Below are 16,717 nucleotides of genomic sequence, written 5' to 3'. Positions count from 1 at the left end.
ATAAATAAAAATGTTAAATAAAAATATATATATATTTAGATGTCCTCTTTCAAGTTGTTTGGCATTTCTGTTCTAAAGAGATTATAATAAAGGACTAAAAAAATTTGGAAAACTTTATTGTATTGTTCTGAAATGAATTAATAATTTTGTCAATTTATCCTACAAAATGCTTGAGCCTAATGCTGGAACTAATTAAATTAATGAATAAATGAACGAACAAACAAATACTTTTTCCAAGTTCTTGCTCTTTGGATAAGGGACTTTCAATTTTTTTTTTTTTGTGCATAAATCAATAAATGAATGAATCAGATATTAATCTCATTTTTCATATTGTAGTTTTACATTAACATTTCTGTTCTAAGAAATTTTATGATAAAAGGACTATAAAAAATTTAAATCTTTTATTTTTTAATCTGCAGAAAGAAAGAAAGTGGATTTAGTTCTGTGGACTTTATGCGGTAACATTTTAGTCAAATAACTAAAACTATTTACCTTTTGGGATTACCAAATATTGTGGTTGATAATGAATTCCAAGCCACTGTGTTTAACCTTGAACTTCCTGCACCACACTGTTCTAATGTGGACACATGAAATAACACACATGCACACCTCAGAGAGGAGATGGGATCAGAGATGGTTTTAGGGAGGGGATCACATCTCCAGACTTACTGGTGCCAGGAGTTAATGGGTTCACTGGAGGCCGATTGAGACGTCTTCATTACCACACTTGTGAAAACTGAAGGGGTGGAGATCAGGACGTTTCCTTTGATCCGGGGCGAAGTGAATTGTAAATGAGCTGGGATTAGCCCTATAAATACTTAAGCCCTACACTGGAGGTGTTGATCAGTGAACTCAAAGCAACGCTTGCCAGAACACAAACACACATCTGACTCACTCAGTCACAGGACTTCTGCTGGAAACTCATCTTTAGGAAGAAGAACTGCACAACTGCCTTGTGTCAAACCGGATATCTGGATTTGGACACAGTTTGTTCGCTAAGATGAAGGGGCATTTTTCCATCGAGTGGCTTTCTCAAAGCAGCCAGACCTTGGCATCCACACTTCCCTCAAACTCTTGGGTCTCTCCCGGCCGGGACGTCCCGAACACCTCTGGCACTGCATCTGAGAGCCTTCCTGGCTTCTACAGCAGACAGAAACCTGAAAACATGGAGAATCAGGAGAAACGTATGGAGCCAGCACAGTCCGGAAACAGTTTGTTGTGTACATCTACGCAAGAGACTGGGTCAAATGAGAATATCGTCCAGCAACACACTTACGGTAAAAAAACTGTTCTCATAATACATGTTAATACTGTTGAGTAATCTTTATGCAATTTTTAATGTTTTAATGGAAAATACTGATTTAAATATACTGTTGTTATTTTATTTTATTTTTTAATAATTTAAATAATTCTAATAAAATACAGAAGCTTTGCCAACACTGGAATAAACTAAATAAAAAATGATAGGAAAAAAAGAAAACATTTATAAAAGATTTTAAAAAATGTAAAATACCGATATAAAAATACTTGTTATTTTTTTGTTTATCAACAGTTATTTATATAGGATCAATGACTTTAACAGTTAAAAGTAAAACTAAACTGCCAAAATAAATTAAAATAGAAAGGTTATTATTTTACATTTAAATTCATTTAATGTAAAATATTCACCTAAAATACTTTTGTTACTTTTAATGGTTAAGTAAAATTAAAAATAAGTCTAAATAATAATAACACAGCTATAGTTAAAATAACTATTACAATACTGTTAAAATAATAAATAACACTAAAATATTTTTATTAAAATAACAAACTAATGAATTATTAAGTATAAAGCTATTTCATGTAGTTTGGATCTCATTTTAAAATGTAATGCTAGCAAATTTACAGTTACAGCATACTTTATTTTTGTCGTATTTTTCCTAAATTTTAAAAACGATTTACTTATTTTCAGCTGAGTATTTTCCATTTAAATGAAAATTTACCAAATGTTTATTTTCTCTTGCTCCCTTGTGTTTATTTTTATTATTTTATGTATTTGTGTTTCCTTACCTCATATTTAACTCTTTATGTCTATCTGTTTCCTGACAGCCTCAGAGCCAGGCTTCAGCAGCAGCACGGAGGAGGAGGAGACATCAGGGTATGAGAGCGAGGGGGGCCCCTCTCTCTCACCCGGGGCCCCTAAAGCACCGGCCCCATCAGTGTCTCCCTCTAGTGGCCGCAGACCCCGAACCGCCTTCACCGCGGACCAGATCAACAGTCTGGAGAAAGCCTTTAAGAGGAACGCTTATCTGGGAGCCCAGGACAAAGCTGAGCTCTGCAAAAGGCTAAATCTGTCTGACAAACAGGTGAGAGGTCGATTCACTGTGGTTTTAAAAATTAGATTTAAAGTGTCTGTGAATTCTTTTTTTTTACCTTGCAATGTCGATGAGTGCTTTCGAAACACAGCTTTGTGAGGATTCAAAATATTTACGAATCATTTGATTCGAATCAGTTTTTGTAAATGTTTAGTATTATTCATTTATAATAATTTATTTCGTATAATAAAAATTAAGAACATTAGTTTTGGCCAGTTTAGCCATAAAACAAACAAAGTAATTTAATATATATAAAAAAACACATTAAACTGCAATATGAGTTGTTTACAGCATTTCATATTAAACTATGAAAAACTTAAACTATTGGCCTGAGTTTTGTTGCATTTACACAGTTTTGACCAGCAGACGTCACTAACTTGTTGCGTTTCGAGCGATTCGATACAGTGAATCTTTTTGCAAAGCAATTCAGTTGATTTAAAGATTAAAATACATTCGTGTCTTCCTTTGCAAACTTTAAATTTCAACTTAAAGATCATTTAAATGGTACACTGACTTAAAATAACTTTTGTAATGGGTGTACAAAATTTTGCAAAAAGCGACGGCAGAAACAAATGCACGCGTACAACTATTCGCTGTAATTCCACTCACATAACTGTAGGGGGCCTTTAAGTCCCAAAACTAGTGATTTGACTTTTATTTGTGTGTTAAATGTGAACTTATCTTATGTTTCTCTCCATCAGATCAGAAACTGGTTCCAGAACCGACGCATGAAGCTGAAACGGACCGTTCAGGACAGTCTGGCTCACGCCTGCCAGGTCAAGGTGGCATCGCATATGATGCATTACTCCGATCTGCACAGTTTCCGTGCCGCTCCGTATCCCAGCTACTACCCGGCGGTTCAGGAGAGCCCATCTTACGGCCCGGGATTCATCTACAGCCCTGCTGCTTCCGGGGGCTTGCCGACCCTTCCTGTGGAGGCCCTGTATCGGTACAGCACCCTACAGAGCCTTCCTGTCCATCCCAGCAACCCGTCCATGATGAGTCCATACCAGCCCTGTCACTCACAGTACTACAACACTCAGTGACACGAGACGAGAATTGCATTTGTGAATACAGGGTGAAGTGCAATAAAAATGTGTCATATATATATATTTTTTTTCTTTTTGTTTATTTAAATATGATTGAAAAGTTATATTTCGTTCATGTCTATGTGTACAAAAGGAGTGTATAAATAAATCATTTTCTATTTGACTACACTGAAAGGTGAAGTGCGTCATTACAGACTATTGTTAAAAAGTTTATCTTTATGATTTTAATTAATCCAAAATGAATTAAATTGTTCAAAAGTGAATGTAAAAAGTGAATTCTATGCAAGATTTATATTGCAAATCAATTCTGTTCACTTGAACTTTCTGTTTATCAAACTGTTTTTAACACTGATAATCAGAAATTTCTGAAGGATCATGTGACACTGAAAACTGGAGGATGATGCTGAAAATACAGATTTGCCATCTCGGGAATTACATTTTATTTTAAACTATTCAAATAGAAAACAATTATTTGAAACTGCAATGATATTTTGTATTATTACCATTTTAAATATACTAGATGTAGTCTTGGACTTTTTCAAAAAACATTAAAAAGTTTAACAGACCCTAGCACTTAAAAACAGCAGCGTACTTCATCATTTGGGGGATTTTCTTTTTCTCCAACAAATATGCTAAACTAAAACTAAACCCATTTAATCTTATATTTTCAGCATGCTATTATTTATTGCTAACAATTTTAATTTAGCCTGTCAGCATTCAAATATGCATAGGACCACATTTGCATGAACAGAGTTATGTGTATTTTAGTATGGAATCATTTAGTTTTGGGGTTTCTAAAGGTTTTATGAAGGTAAATTTAAGATTTGAAAACACAAATTAAAACATAACTCCAATTCTTCTTTCATTTTACAAAAACTATTAGCATATGGCTTGAATTCCTCAGCTCCTAACCACGAGATTATAGACATAACTTTTACTGTAACTTCTGATCACACTGCAAAAATGCTGTTCATTAGTACTTTTTGTTTTCCAGTGCAAATGCCTAAAGATTCTTAAATCCAGATGCACAGTCATATAAGATATCCTGATTTATGAAAAATTTCAATCTCATAAAAAAAAAAGATTTCTCAAAAAATCTTCATTTTACATCTTAAGAAAATGTTATGTGACCTGTGCATGTTTTAGATATTTGTACTTGAAAAAAGACAATTCAAGACATTCTGCTCTGATTTAAGATATTTTAATGCTCTAATTTGTGGAAAGTTAAATTAAGACTTTTTAAGATCCACAGAAAGCGATTTGTTAAATAAGATCGCCTGGGTAAACTTTGAGAAAAATGTCCTTAAGTACTTTTACTCGAGCGTTTTAATCTATACATTTCAGTACTTTTTAAAAGATTTGTACAATCGAAATGTAGCTAGGAATGTTTTCTATAAATTTTATTCACAATCTCTTATGTCAGATCCAAGAATGACTATCAGGACTAATTTTAATAGATCTTCATCTAATAGGAGTTAAGGAATACGTGTTGAATGAAAATCACAAAAGGCAAAATATTTAGATTTAAAAAAAACAAACATCTTTTAATGTATAAAACAGATTTTAAAAAGCCAATAATGAAGCCCAAACCTCACAAAACCATCCGTAACCCAGCTTAAAACAAAAACCATGATTACATTTCCTTATCCCACAACATTTAACACCCCCTCCCCCATTAACTATCATGAATATAGTAGGTCAAACTCTAATCATTGTTATGTTAAACTACGATTACCAAACATGACCAAACAAATGGAGAAACGTAACAAAAGCAACTGCTCTCCCAATGCTGATTGCCGTTTTCTATACAAAGACAGAATCGAATATCAATGCATTTTATACGGTTTTCTGCTGGCCCTTCTTTCCAATCAGTGACTTGTGGATGTGTGGAATCACACCTGCAAAGAAAGACACAAAGACATGCCATTAAAATAATCAAAGCTACATTTTATAACACCATGCACTCAAAAAAATAATCTGGATTTAAACGAAACTGACCTCCACCAGCAATAGTAGCTTTGATAAGTGAGTCCAACTCCTCATCACCACGGATGGCCAGCTGTAAATGCCTCGGAGTGATACGCTTCACCTTCAGATCCTTGGAGGCATTACCAGCCAACTCCAAAACCTGTGGATATGACGAGGAATGGGTTTGAAAGAGGTGACATTTCCTTTATAGAAGCATTAAAGACTAAACCAGCCAACAATCTGCCACGATGACATCCAACAGGCTTGTTTAACAAACTCTGCCAAAATAAACTCATCACCTCAGCAGTCAGGTACTCCAAGATAGCGGCGCTGTACACGGCTGCTGTAGCTCCGACGCGACCGTGGCTGGTGGTTCGGGTCTTCAGGTGCCGGTGGATACGACCTACAGGGAACTGACACAGAAAAACCAATCACATACTCAATATCACTCTGTTAAAATCAGCAGGAGTTGTTTATTTATTTTATCTGGCAGAGGAATTTGTACCTGCAGACCAGCTCTTTGTGATCTGGAGACTGCTTTTGTCTTGGCCTTTCCACTGTCCTTTCCAGCTTTTCCTCCTGCCTGCAGAAGCACAACAAAAGGGACTTACTAGTTAAAAGCCTGATCGAAGTTGTTGCCAGTGTAAACATTGCTTTTTTTTATCAAATCGAAAAAAAGCGAACCTGTAAATTATACACTGATGCTTGGATTCATTAATAATATAAGTATTTAAACAAAAGTACTAATAAAGCAAAGTAGATTCATTTTTTTTGGCGTGTCCAAACAAAATTTAGCAAAATGCTTCGACGAGAGTTGGCACTTATTTATAAACATAAACGTTGCGTTAATTTAAAATATTGCCATATTCCACCAGCGCTGCATTCGAATTATTAATTGCACGCATTACTTTTCGGTCTCTATGATTCGTTTTTCAAAATAATGCATCAAATTCACTTTAATCCATGATTAGCGCTCTTTTACCAAAACACTGCAAACCTACAAACACCGCGAGCTTATTATAAAACAATCACGTGCACAAAATTAAACCAAGGCACTATTACAATTAACACAAAACACAGCCGTACGAGCTAAGCTTTATTTTAGTAATTAGAAAATAAAAGCTTTCTTTACCATGTCGCCAGATGAGCTTCTTCTCTTTTCGCACGAAACGGAGGGAAAACACAATGATGCCCACTTCGGCGTTAGCGCGGTACGTTCCAGAGCGATAACCAATCAGCGAGCTGCGTCTTGGTTTGAAACGTAGGTTCTGTCCAATCACAGGACTTGTCTATACGGTTTTTTTTTTCTCGGACCACCAGCGCGCACTAGTCTTGTGCGCATGCGTGCTGGCGTCATCATTCAGTACATTAAAACCGATTAGAAAAACATAAGTATTTTTTAATACGGTGATGAGATTGGCAATATTCCGATCAAAATAATTTCTATAGAATAGTAATTTGCATGTTATTGTGCATCGTATTCCGTTGTAAAAGCTACAATGCAAAGCATATAAATAGTATCATTGAGCACGTTTTGTCTCTGTTCAGCTTCCTCTTTTCAACACTAAAATTGTAAAAGTGCCCTTTTTGTTGTGCAAGCTTATCACTGTTTTATGACTGATGGCCAGGGTAATGTTTGACTAATGGAGAACAAAAGAGGATCTGAAATAAAACAAACAGGATTCTGAAAACTGGAAAGCATGCACAGTTTTAATCTTATTTCCTTATTTCTACATTTAAGGCTCATATCAATAGTTGTTCTTCATCCTATTTCTCTCAGTTCTTTTCAGATTTATGTGTTTAACAGCAGTTAATTGCTCATAAAGAGCATTTCTTTCACCTGGCCGCATTTAAAATTATTTAAATATACAGTAATTAACAAATAAATAATGAAGAAACAAACAAACAAACAAATAAATATGTAATTTTGCCTCCTAGGGAGTGTTCCAGAAAGCAGGTTATGTTTAAGGGTAAGTATGCGGATAAACTATACATATATGTATATATATACACACACACACACACACACACACACACACACACACATATATATATATATACATACATACATACATACATACATACATACATATATATATATATATAGTCTCAAGCATTCAGAAATTATGCAAAAGGAAATTAAGCAGTTTTACTATGATAAAGGCATGGTTTATTTTTGTAAGGGTTGTGATATGCACGTTTTTTTTTGTTGTTGAAGAAATTATAAAGGCTGTGTCATCTATATCAAAAAGGTGGCCAAAAATGAAAGATTAAGTGAATATTTGAATGAAATGTTTGGTCAGTAGCCTAAACAAGGATTTGATCGTCCTGTAAGTGTAACAGCAGCAATTACATGGCATTTGTAATAACGTATACATAAATTGGGTCACACTTTATTTTAGGGTCCAATTCTCATTATTAACTAACCATTAACTATGACTTTTGCCTCAATTAACTCCTTATTTGCTGCTTATTAATAGTTTATAAGGTAGTTGTTAAGTTTAGGGTATTGGTTAGGATTAGGGATGTCATGCATTATATGTACTTTATAAGCACCAATAAACAGCCAATATGTTAATAATAGACATGCTAATAAGCAGCTAGTTATCAGTGTGAATTGGACCCTATACTAAAGTGTTACCATAAATTGTTTATTTTGTATTTGCCTACATTTTGTATTGTAACAGTGTTATATTAACCAATTGTTATTGCCTCATTATTTTTTTATATAATGCATTTTAAGTCATTTTACAGGCTATTGACGGCTTAGGTCTGTTTTTATAGCAACAACAACAACAACAAAATATTACAGTATATAAATACTTTGTAAATTATTATTTGAAGTAACAAAACATGGTTAATTTGCAGTTACCATGGCTACAAAAAAAAAAAGATTTGTGGTGCTATTGTTAAAACCATGGGAAATTGTCGTAAGGAAACCTAAAAAAAAAAAAAACTTTCAAAGTTATGTTCCTGAAAGTGATAAACGGGCCTAATTTTTACCTAAATTTATACTTTATTTTAATATATATTAAAAAATGTATAAGGTGTGCATTGTAGCTGACACCTAAATGACAACATTATTGAGCTTTAAATCTGCGTTTGAGCCCATGTGAAAGAGTAGCATAATTTACATATGATTTACAGATTATTTTAATAAATATCAAACATTTAATTCATTTGTGCATTATAGCTGACACCTACATGAACAATTACAGTTGTTTTTATGACTATAAGTCATTCCCATCAAATGCTACTGACGTTAGAAAAGTGTATACCAATATCGCATGTAACTTTAGAGACGGTCCCTAAATTTGAGACTCGTCCAACGTCCAACGTCAAGCCAACTTTATGTCTGTTTTTTTTTTTTTTTTACTTTTAGTTTTCTTTTCTCTTCGCTGGATTGGATTCATCCATCAATTATAAACATTCAGCCGCAAACATGCGAGCTGTCGCGAGCGCGGATGGGAGAATGGAGGAAGTTTTTTTTTTTTTTTTTGGAGCAACTGGGACATTGGCCTAGGCAGATTGAGTCCGTTCGGGAGTTCGTTGGGGGATAGCGAATCATTTGAGTCAGTTATGGGGATCGCGAATCATTTGTGTCAGTTTGGGAGTTCAGAGCGGGATCGCGAATCATTTGAGTCAGTTATGGGGATCGCGAATCATTTGTGTCAGTTTGGGAGTTCAGAGCGGGATCGCGAATCATTTGAGTCAGTTCGGGAGTTCGGAGCGGGTTCGCGAATCATTTGAGTCAGTTTAGGGATCGCAAATCATTTGAATCAGTTCGGGAGTTCGGAGCGGCTTCGCGGATCATTTGAATCAATTCGAGAGTTCGGAGCGGGTTCGCGAATCATTTGAGTCAGTTCGGGAGTTCGGAGCGGGATCGTAAATCATTTGAATCAGTTCGGGAGTTCGTAGCTGGTTCGAAAATCATTTGAGTCAGTTCGGGAGTTCAAAGTGGGTTCGCAAATCATTTGAGTCAGTTTGGGGATCGCAAATAATTTGAATCAGTTCGGGAGTTCGGAGCGGGATCGCGAATCATTTGAGTCAGTTTGAGAGTTCGGAGCGCGATCACGAATCATTTGAGTCAGTTTGGGGATCGCAAATCATTTGAATCAGTTCGGGAGTTCGGAGCGGGTTCGCGAATCATTTGAGTCAGTTTGGGAGTTCAGAGCGATATTGTAAATTTTCTAATTGGCCATAACCTTAATCCGCCCCGTAACAAGGAAATGTTCATTTCATTTTTATATGTTTATATTATTTTACTGTCATCTCACACATATTATTATATAATAAGATATTTCTTATAATATAATTAACATCAAACAAACAATATCATTCTTTTTCTCAGCGATTAAAAGATTAAAAAAGAGAAAAAAAAAGAAAAATGATTGGCACAACCATATTTTAGGTGGCGATATCCAGTAAATGATCACTGAATAAAGGGTGAAGAAAGAAGCAGCATGGTGTGGTTTCCATGGTGACTCGTGTTTTTATACAGGGTTGACGTTAATCAACCAAGAGTTCAGAGTATATGTTATGATAAGTTAACCTTGCTTTCTTGAATATTCTGTTATATTAGATTCAACTTTATTGTCATTGGATATGTGAGGTACAAGGTAATAAAATCCGGGGGGGGGGGGGGGGGGGTATCAGAGGGCAGAATACAGTAAGGAAACAGCTATAGGGAAAAAGCTGTTACTGAGTCTGCTGGATCTGCTGGAGGTGTTTGCGGTCCAGGACATGTCCTCCGAGATGGTGGTTCCCAGGAACTTGAAGCTGGAGACACATTCAACAACCATCCTGTTAACCTGGATAGACTCATACATGCCTTCTTTCTTCTTCCTGAAGTCCACAATGAGTCTTACTGGTGTTAAGGAGCAGGTTGTTGTCAGCACACCATGCAGCCAGGTGCTGTACCTCTTCCCTGTAGACAGTCTCATCCTTGTCTCTGAGGAGGCCAATCATTGTGGTGTCATCAGCAAACTTAATGATGGAGTTTGATCCATGCAAAGGCTTACAGTCGTGAGTGTAGAGGGAGTACAGGAATGGGCTCAGCACAGAGCCCTGTGGTACGCCGGTGTTGAGTGTGATGGTGGTGGAGCAGGTCTGGCCTGACCGAACATGCTGAGGTCTGTTGGTCAGAAAGTCCATAATCCAGCTGCAGAGGGAGGTGTTAATGTCCAGGTCTCCAAGTTTTGTCGTCAGATTGGAGAGAATGACAGTATTAAATGCTGAGCTAAAGTCAACAAACAACATCCGTACATATGCGTCCTATGTGCTCCTATTGCTACATTAATATATACCCCCGGGGTGTATTCCAGAAAGCACAATTAACTAACCATCTGTTAAACCCTGAGCTCTCAGTTGATTAACCTCAAACCTTGCTTACCTGAGGTATGTGATTCCAAACATTTGTCCAGGAGTTAGTTCATTCAACACAGAATGTCCTCAAGACATTCTCAACAGAGAGACGAATGGACGAGTCACTATGGAAACGTGCATGCTTCTTTCTTCTTCTTTTGTTCAATCAATGGATATTTTGTAAATTTACTACCATAATTATATTAAACTTAATTTTTGATTAGTAATTTGTATTGCTAATAATTAATTTGGACAACTTTAAAGGTGATTTTCTCAGTATTTAAATTTTTTGACTACCTTAGATTACAGATTTTCAAATAGTTGTATCTCTGTCAAATATTGTCTGATCCTGATATCCTAATATTTATTCAGCTTTCAGATGATAAAAAATGTAAAATTACACTTAAGACTGGTTTTGTGGTCCAGGGTCACATAAGATAAAAAAGGGTCAGTTATTCTGGCACAGGATGGTCTTTTTGATCCATCTCTCTTTTCTTTTTATTTGTGGACAGTGGAGGGCGTTATAGTCCACATTTATTGTTTTCAATTTGATTTATTATTTTACAGGGTTGTTCAGTATAGGCTATATATTAATAAACATATTTCATCAAAAGAAAATGATTCCATTGTCGTTTTCTGTCATAAACGACAGCAAAAATACACCAAAAAAATATAAAAGTAAACAGTTTCTGAATTCTTTTGTGTGTTAATTATGATGCCTGTCAATGTTTATGTAGGTCTAGATTTTCTTTTTTTATGTTTACAATGTTTCCCCCAAATAGTCAAAAGGAGAACAAAAAAGGTAACAATGTAGGCTATGGACCAGTGGTTCTCAAACCTGACCTGGAGTACCCCCAGCCCCCAATCTCCCTCATCTATCACACCTGATTCAACTCATCATCTCATTAGTGGAGACTGCAAGACTTAAACTGGGTGTGTCAGATATAGGGAGACATACATATGTGCAGTGCTGGGGGTACTTCATGGAGAGGTTTGAGATCCACTGCTTTAGACTAATGGACAGACCGTGAAACACAAAAGGCATCAAGGGTCATATATTAACAGATACTTGAAGGATATTTATTAAAAATATATTAATGATAAAACATATATGCTAAATTTTTTCACTAATTAAACTTTTCATAATTTGTTATTAATATTTTATCTCAGATCATTGGACTTTTCATTAAGAATCAAGAGTTGTTTGCTGTGACCAGTGAGCAGGGAATATGACATTAGTTGTGATGTAATTGTGAAGCTTAAAGTAGAAAAAAACTTGTGCTAATATTTCTGGGGATTGAAGACACTGTATGCAAGGATGAGCAATCGTAATAGGTGAATTATTATAGCGAGTTGTCTCTTTTACTTAGAAGTAGGCAATGAGATATCAATGAAATATGATTTCATATTCATTAAATTGTATATTATTATAATCATGCTATGTTATTATAGTTAATTCTAACTTTCACTTTTTATTGGAATGAAGAATTGCGAAACGTGCTGGACAGAGCGATAATTAAAAATAATTTGCAATCATTTGAACACACACACACATATAAACACAAACAAAGAAAAAAACGTAGTATTCAAACAATTACATGCTGGTTACTTGTGTATCGTCATCTACAATTAAAAACGATTCACGAGGGATAATTATTTGACAATCACTTGCATGCATCACACTGAACTCGGGAATTAAAGACCTACGTCACGTTTTACGTCATCCCTCACATAAAGTCGAAATTCAGCTGATCTACAGTCAGCGTATACGTCAAAGCTCGTCTTTCAAAAGTGGGAAACCGGCTGATCCTGGGTCAGATTTTAAAATAAAATACGCAGAAATACTTAGCACTTCATACAACTCTCAGCCTATGCAAATTGTTGTTGATAACATCGTGGCGTATGTATTTGTATAGGAGATAGAATTTCATAAAATTTAAAGTATTCGTTTTTTAAATATTAATAGTCCAATAGCTTACTGTCTTGTTAATTTTATATTATTTTATATTGTTACGATATAAACATCAAATGCACGTCATATTTGTATCACTTGTATTGCAGTGTTGCGCTGGCAGTACAAAGCAGCCAATTACTTTTATGATATAAAAAAATATAATGTTTTTGCGTTCTCCTTCAAAGCTTTAGCTGAGCTCCAGAAGGACAGGAAATGCCTGCACAGGAGGAGGAAATGTCTCTGACCAATGGAGCCCGAGCGCACCTCCCTCACGCCCAGAATGACAAGCGCGCAGACCTATTAATGACCCCGCGCGCGCACGCCGCCTGTTATTGGCAGATATGAGGCCAATGCTGTGGTGCTGAGAGCAGTGCGTCGTGCATGCAGGAGAAGGACGGAGAGGAGCGTTTCTCTGAGGGAGAAGTTTGATGGAGGTGCTGAAGATGGCGGATGGAGACAGCGGGAGCGAGCGCGGGGGCCTCCAAAACGTCCAGCGGGAGCAGGAGACCCAGGAGCTGGCGTCCAAGCGCCTGGACATCCAGAACAAGCGCTTCTACTTGGATGTCAAGCAAAACGCGAAGGGCCGCTTCATTAAGATAGCGGAGGTGGGCGCCGGGGGCTCCAAGAGCCGCCTGACTCTTTCCATGTCCGTGGCGGCCGAGTTCCGCGACTATCTCGGGGATTTCATCGAGCATTACGCCCAGCTGGGGCCGAGCAGCCCGGAGCAGATTGCGCAGTCGTCCGGCGGCGATGACGGCGTCCCGCGGCGGGCTCTGAAGAGCGAGTACTTAGTGCGTGAGAACCGCAAATACTACCTCGACTTGAAGGAGAACCAGCGCGGAAGGTTCCTGCGCATCCGCCAGACCCTCAACCGAGGTCCCGGCTTCGGCGTCGGGGGAGGGGGCGGTCCCGGAGGCAGCGTGCAGGCCGGCCAAACCATCGCGCTGCCGGCGCAGGGCTTGATCGAGTTCCGAGACGCTCTGGCAAAGCTCATCGACGACTACGGCGGGGAGGACGAGGAGCTCAGCGGGGGGCCCGGGGCAGCGGTGGCCTACGGCGAGCTCCCAGAGGGCACATCCATCATGGTGGACTCCAAGAGGTTCTTTTTCGACGTCGGCTCCAACAAGTACGGCGTGTTCCTGAGGGTCAGCGAGGTCAAGCCCAGTTACAGGAACTCCATCACAATCCCCTTCAAGGCCTGGGGGAAGTTCGGAGGAGCCTTCAGCCGCTACGCCGAGGAGATGAAGGAGATCCAGGAGAAGCACCAGGATAAGGTGAACGAGAGGAGAGAAGAGTCCGAGGGCGAGGACGTGGACGACGACTGACCCCAGGAGATGTGTGGAACAAGTGCATGAACTGAACTCAAAATAGCCTACTAAAATATTCATCCGAGAGAAAAATAGATCTGTGAAGTTTCAATGTGGTGAGGTTTTGGGTGGGGGGGGGGGGGTCGTCTATTATTGAAGCCATGGGGCCAAGGATGTCTCGTGGGTTTTGATTTATTTCTGATGCTGCCCTGTCCTGTGAAACCAGCGGGTTTAATTCTCTTGGTTAGCAATTAAACCTTTGTTACATCAGCGCTAAGGCTGCTGAATTATGATAAAACCAGGCTATAAGGGTGCATACTGTCCAACATATTTTTAGAGGAGATACATTTATATATATACAGTATAGATATAACCGTCACTGGCCATGGTGTGTTTCCTATAGACGCAGCATGAGTCTTTCTAAACCTACATCAGAAGTTGTGTTCTCAGATGATTTTTTTCCCCTTTTATAGACCGATGTTCCCTAAGTTATTATTTTAGGCTTTTTTTTTGTTCTCGCATCAACATGAGTTTTATTTGGCCAACTTGATTGAGCGTCGAAATATTTTAAATTAAGATTTGGAGCAGCTTGACCCCTGATTTTGTGTTTGTGTGTCTCCGCTGCTCATGGCGAGACTTTTTAAAGTCATAATCTGACTTCTTTACAGGCATAATTGATGGAAATGATTGCTTTATGGTGTTCTATCTTGACACTATGGACCGGTGGGATATTTTGGTTTCGGGGTCAACATACAGAAAGCTTAGTTTTTTCAGACTTGGGTCCAAGTGCCCTCTGAATATTTAAGGATAGATCGCTTAAATCAACAGACATGTGATGTGATATTAGTTAATATAATAAGAAACGAGCTAAATGGGCGAGTGTATTTTCACCCCATCCCCTTTTGCGTTTTCTTTAACTTTAATGTGAGATTGTTCTTTATCAGAGAATACGTAAACAAACCAGCATATTTTTGAATACACAAAGTAAAAAATTATATATAAATGAAAGAATTATTTAAGCTCAAGAAGCTAATTTTGTAAAAAAGATAAATTAGCTGGGATTGGAAGACTGTCCAGTGTATTTTTTTTGTGGAAGACTAGAACGTATATGAGATTAGCCTCGCGAAAAACGTCACCCTCCCAAGCTCCTCCCACATCCTTTTTGAGTTTACAGCATGCACTCCGTTATGTTACGTTCTTTCTACGCGATTAATATCAAAAGTCTTTTCGGTGGTCTCCATTTCTGTGCATGCCCGTCTCTCATTTGCCTTTTTATTTAACTTATTGCTTTCTCTTGCGTAGTATCTGCAGCTATATTAATGCAATATTTTTTGTTTAGCCTTTCACCAAAAATGTTACTAAATTAACCAAGTAGACCAGTAGGTTATGATGGAGAAAGATTGTTAACTTTAAACACATTTCATCCATGCACTTTACTAAAAACACAAAATCCGATACGCTTGCATCCACGGCGAAGAATTTAAGATTTTTTTTAATTTTTTGGGTGCAACAGTGATTTGTAAAGCCTCCTTTGACCTGTTTTGTGTTAAATGGCAGCTGTTGAAGTCGTGTGTTCTGCTGTGATCTTTCCTAAAATGCAAGACAGACGAATTGCATCCTCTGTCATGAAATATTTTCACACATTCTTATCTGTTGGCTGCAGAATTGTTAACGGATGCCAGTCTCTGGACTCGTTTTCTGTACTTCCACGATTGCAGCAGCTGTTTAGCTGACTTAGCAGGCCTGTTATTTAATGCTAGAAGCATGAAGAGGGTGAACATTCCTGCCCTGGCGGCCGTGGATTCAGCTGTGCCATTTGCTCTGTAGTGTGGCGAGGCACAAGGGCCCGATTGTTGAGCCGATTGCATGCTCCTGCAAATGTTATTACATCAGCAGACTGCATTCGCTACACGTGACGGTGGGCCGTAGAAGCCGTCATTTGGTATTGTAACGTGTAGCATACAGCGTTTTCTGCGTTACCTTAAAACTAAAACGGGCCTTTGATTTGGCAGCTGTGCCTGAACGGCAATAGAAAGCGTGACACAGCAGCTGTTGGCAGGACATTCTTGCGTTTCCCCTCCTTCCTCAGCTGCTGTTTCGGGTTGCTCCTTTAAACTGAGCATTTGTAGACGGGAGGCACCAATTGGGACTCGACGGGGCTGAGTTGGCTTTACAACACGACTCGCTGTTCAAGCTCGCTTTAGGAAGGAGACCTGTCATGTGTTTAGCACTTTGTGGTTACGCTGACGCGTCTAAATCAGCAGCATTTGTAGATCACGTGTGCATTCATTTAGATTGTCATTTAGACCCATCAGTACTATTAGTGAATGAGTCATGTTGAAGAACTCAAAAAGCCATTTCAAAGCCGTTTTCTTCACTTTGAAGGGGTATAGATGCATTAAAACACTCTAGGCTGCTAAATTTCAAAGTGGAGTTTAATATATCGCAGCACTTTTTTTTTTTTTTTCGTTTAACCTGTCCATTTAAAATATGAAATTGGGCACAAATCTCTTGCAGAACACCAGAAATGTATTTTCTTTCGACTGAACTTGGCTGTGTTTATTTCAGATGTATTAAATATATATATATATATATATATATATATATATATATATATATATATAAATATATTTGTGAGAATATGTGCTGTAAAAGTTTTGGTTTCCGCCTTAATGTCACTTAAAAAAAAAACACGTCAGGGACAGGAAGCAATACTCATCC

The 16,717-nt window shown here is 37.7% G+C and overlaps 3 protein-coding genes across 3 annotated transcripts; 2 read left to right on the top strand and 1 right to left on the bottom strand.

The window, feature by feature from the left end:
- The first annotated feature begins 861 nt into the window (after nt 1-861).
- Nucleotides 862-3,571, top strand: LOC113054689 (homeobox protein vex1-like). The gene is made up of 3 exons (XM_026220388.1): nt 862-1,277; nt 2,089-2,345; nt 3,056-3,571. Exons 1-3 carry the CDS (start codon nt 1,001-1,003, stop codon nt 3,398-3,400), a joined length of 879 nt encoding a protein of 292 aa, XP_026076173.1. The 5' UTR covers nt 862-1,000; the 3' UTR covers nt 3,401-3,571.
- A 1,349-nt stretch (nt 3,572-4,920) lies between these two features.
- LOC113054690 (histone H2A.Z) lies at nt 4,921-6,654 on the bottom strand. The gene is made up of 5 exons (XM_026220389.1): nt 6,504-6,654; nt 5,877-5,954; nt 5,671-5,784; nt 5,402-5,531; nt 4,921-5,301 (listed from the first exon to the last, which is right to left on the bottom strand). The coding sequence occupies exons 1-5, from the start codon at nt 6,504-6,506 to the stop codon at nt 5,240-5,242; spliced, it is 387 nt and encodes a 128-aa protein (XP_026076174.1). The 5' UTR covers nt 6,507-6,654; the 3' UTR covers nt 4,921-5,239.
- Nucleotides 6,655-12,860: 6,206 nt separating this feature from the next.
- On the top strand, nt 12,861-15,072 carry LOC113054688 (transcriptional activator protein Pur-beta-like). Its single transcript, XM_026220387.1, has one exon. It carries the CDS (start codon nt 13,118-13,120, stop codon nt 14,012-14,014), a length of 897 nt encoding a protein of 298 aa, XP_026076172.1. The 5' UTR covers nt 12,861-13,117; the 3' UTR covers nt 14,015-15,072.
- Nucleotides 15,073-16,717: the final 1,645 nt, after the last annotated feature.

The sequence above is a fragment of the Carassius auratus genome, chromosome 35 (assembly GCF_003368295.1).
Source record: "Carassius auratus strain Wakin chromosome 35, ASM336829v1, whole genome shotgun sequence".
Lineage (NCBI taxonomy): Eukaryota > Metazoa > Chordata > Actinopteri > Cypriniformes > Cyprinidae > Carassius > Carassius auratus.
The sequence above is the reverse complement of the archived record's forward strand: the minus strand, read 5'-3'. Positions and strand labels throughout refer to the sequence as shown.

Excerpts from the sequence above, each read along its gene's own strand:
- LOC113054689 (XM_026220388.1), top strand. The coding sequence starts at position 1,001 with ATGAAGGGGCATTTTTCCATCGAGTGGCTTTCTCAAAGCAGCCAGACC. Across the intron at positions 1,278-2,088 it reads CGTCCAGCAACACACTTACG|CCTCAGAGCCAGGCTTCAGC; the intron begins GTAAAAAAACTG and ends GTTTCCTGACAG. Across the intron at positions 2,346-3,055 it reads TAAATCTGTCTGACAAACAG|ATCAGAAACTGGTTCCAGAA; the intron begins GTGAGAGGTCGA and ends TCTCTCCATCAG.
- LOC113054690 (XM_026220389.1), bottom strand. Across the intron at positions 5,785-5,876 it reads CACAAAGAGCTGGTCTGCAG|TTCCCTGTAGGTCGTATCCA; the intron begins GTACAAATTCCT and ends TTTCTGTGTCAG. Across the intron at positions 5,302-5,401 it reads AGCTACTATTGCTGGTGGAG|GTGTGATTCCACACATCCAC; the intron begins GTCAGTTTCGTT and ends CTTTCTTTGCAG.
- LOC113054688 (XM_026220387.1), top strand. The coding sequence starts at position 13,118 with ATGGAGGTGCTGAAGATGGCGGATGGAGACAGCGGGAGCGAGCGCGGG.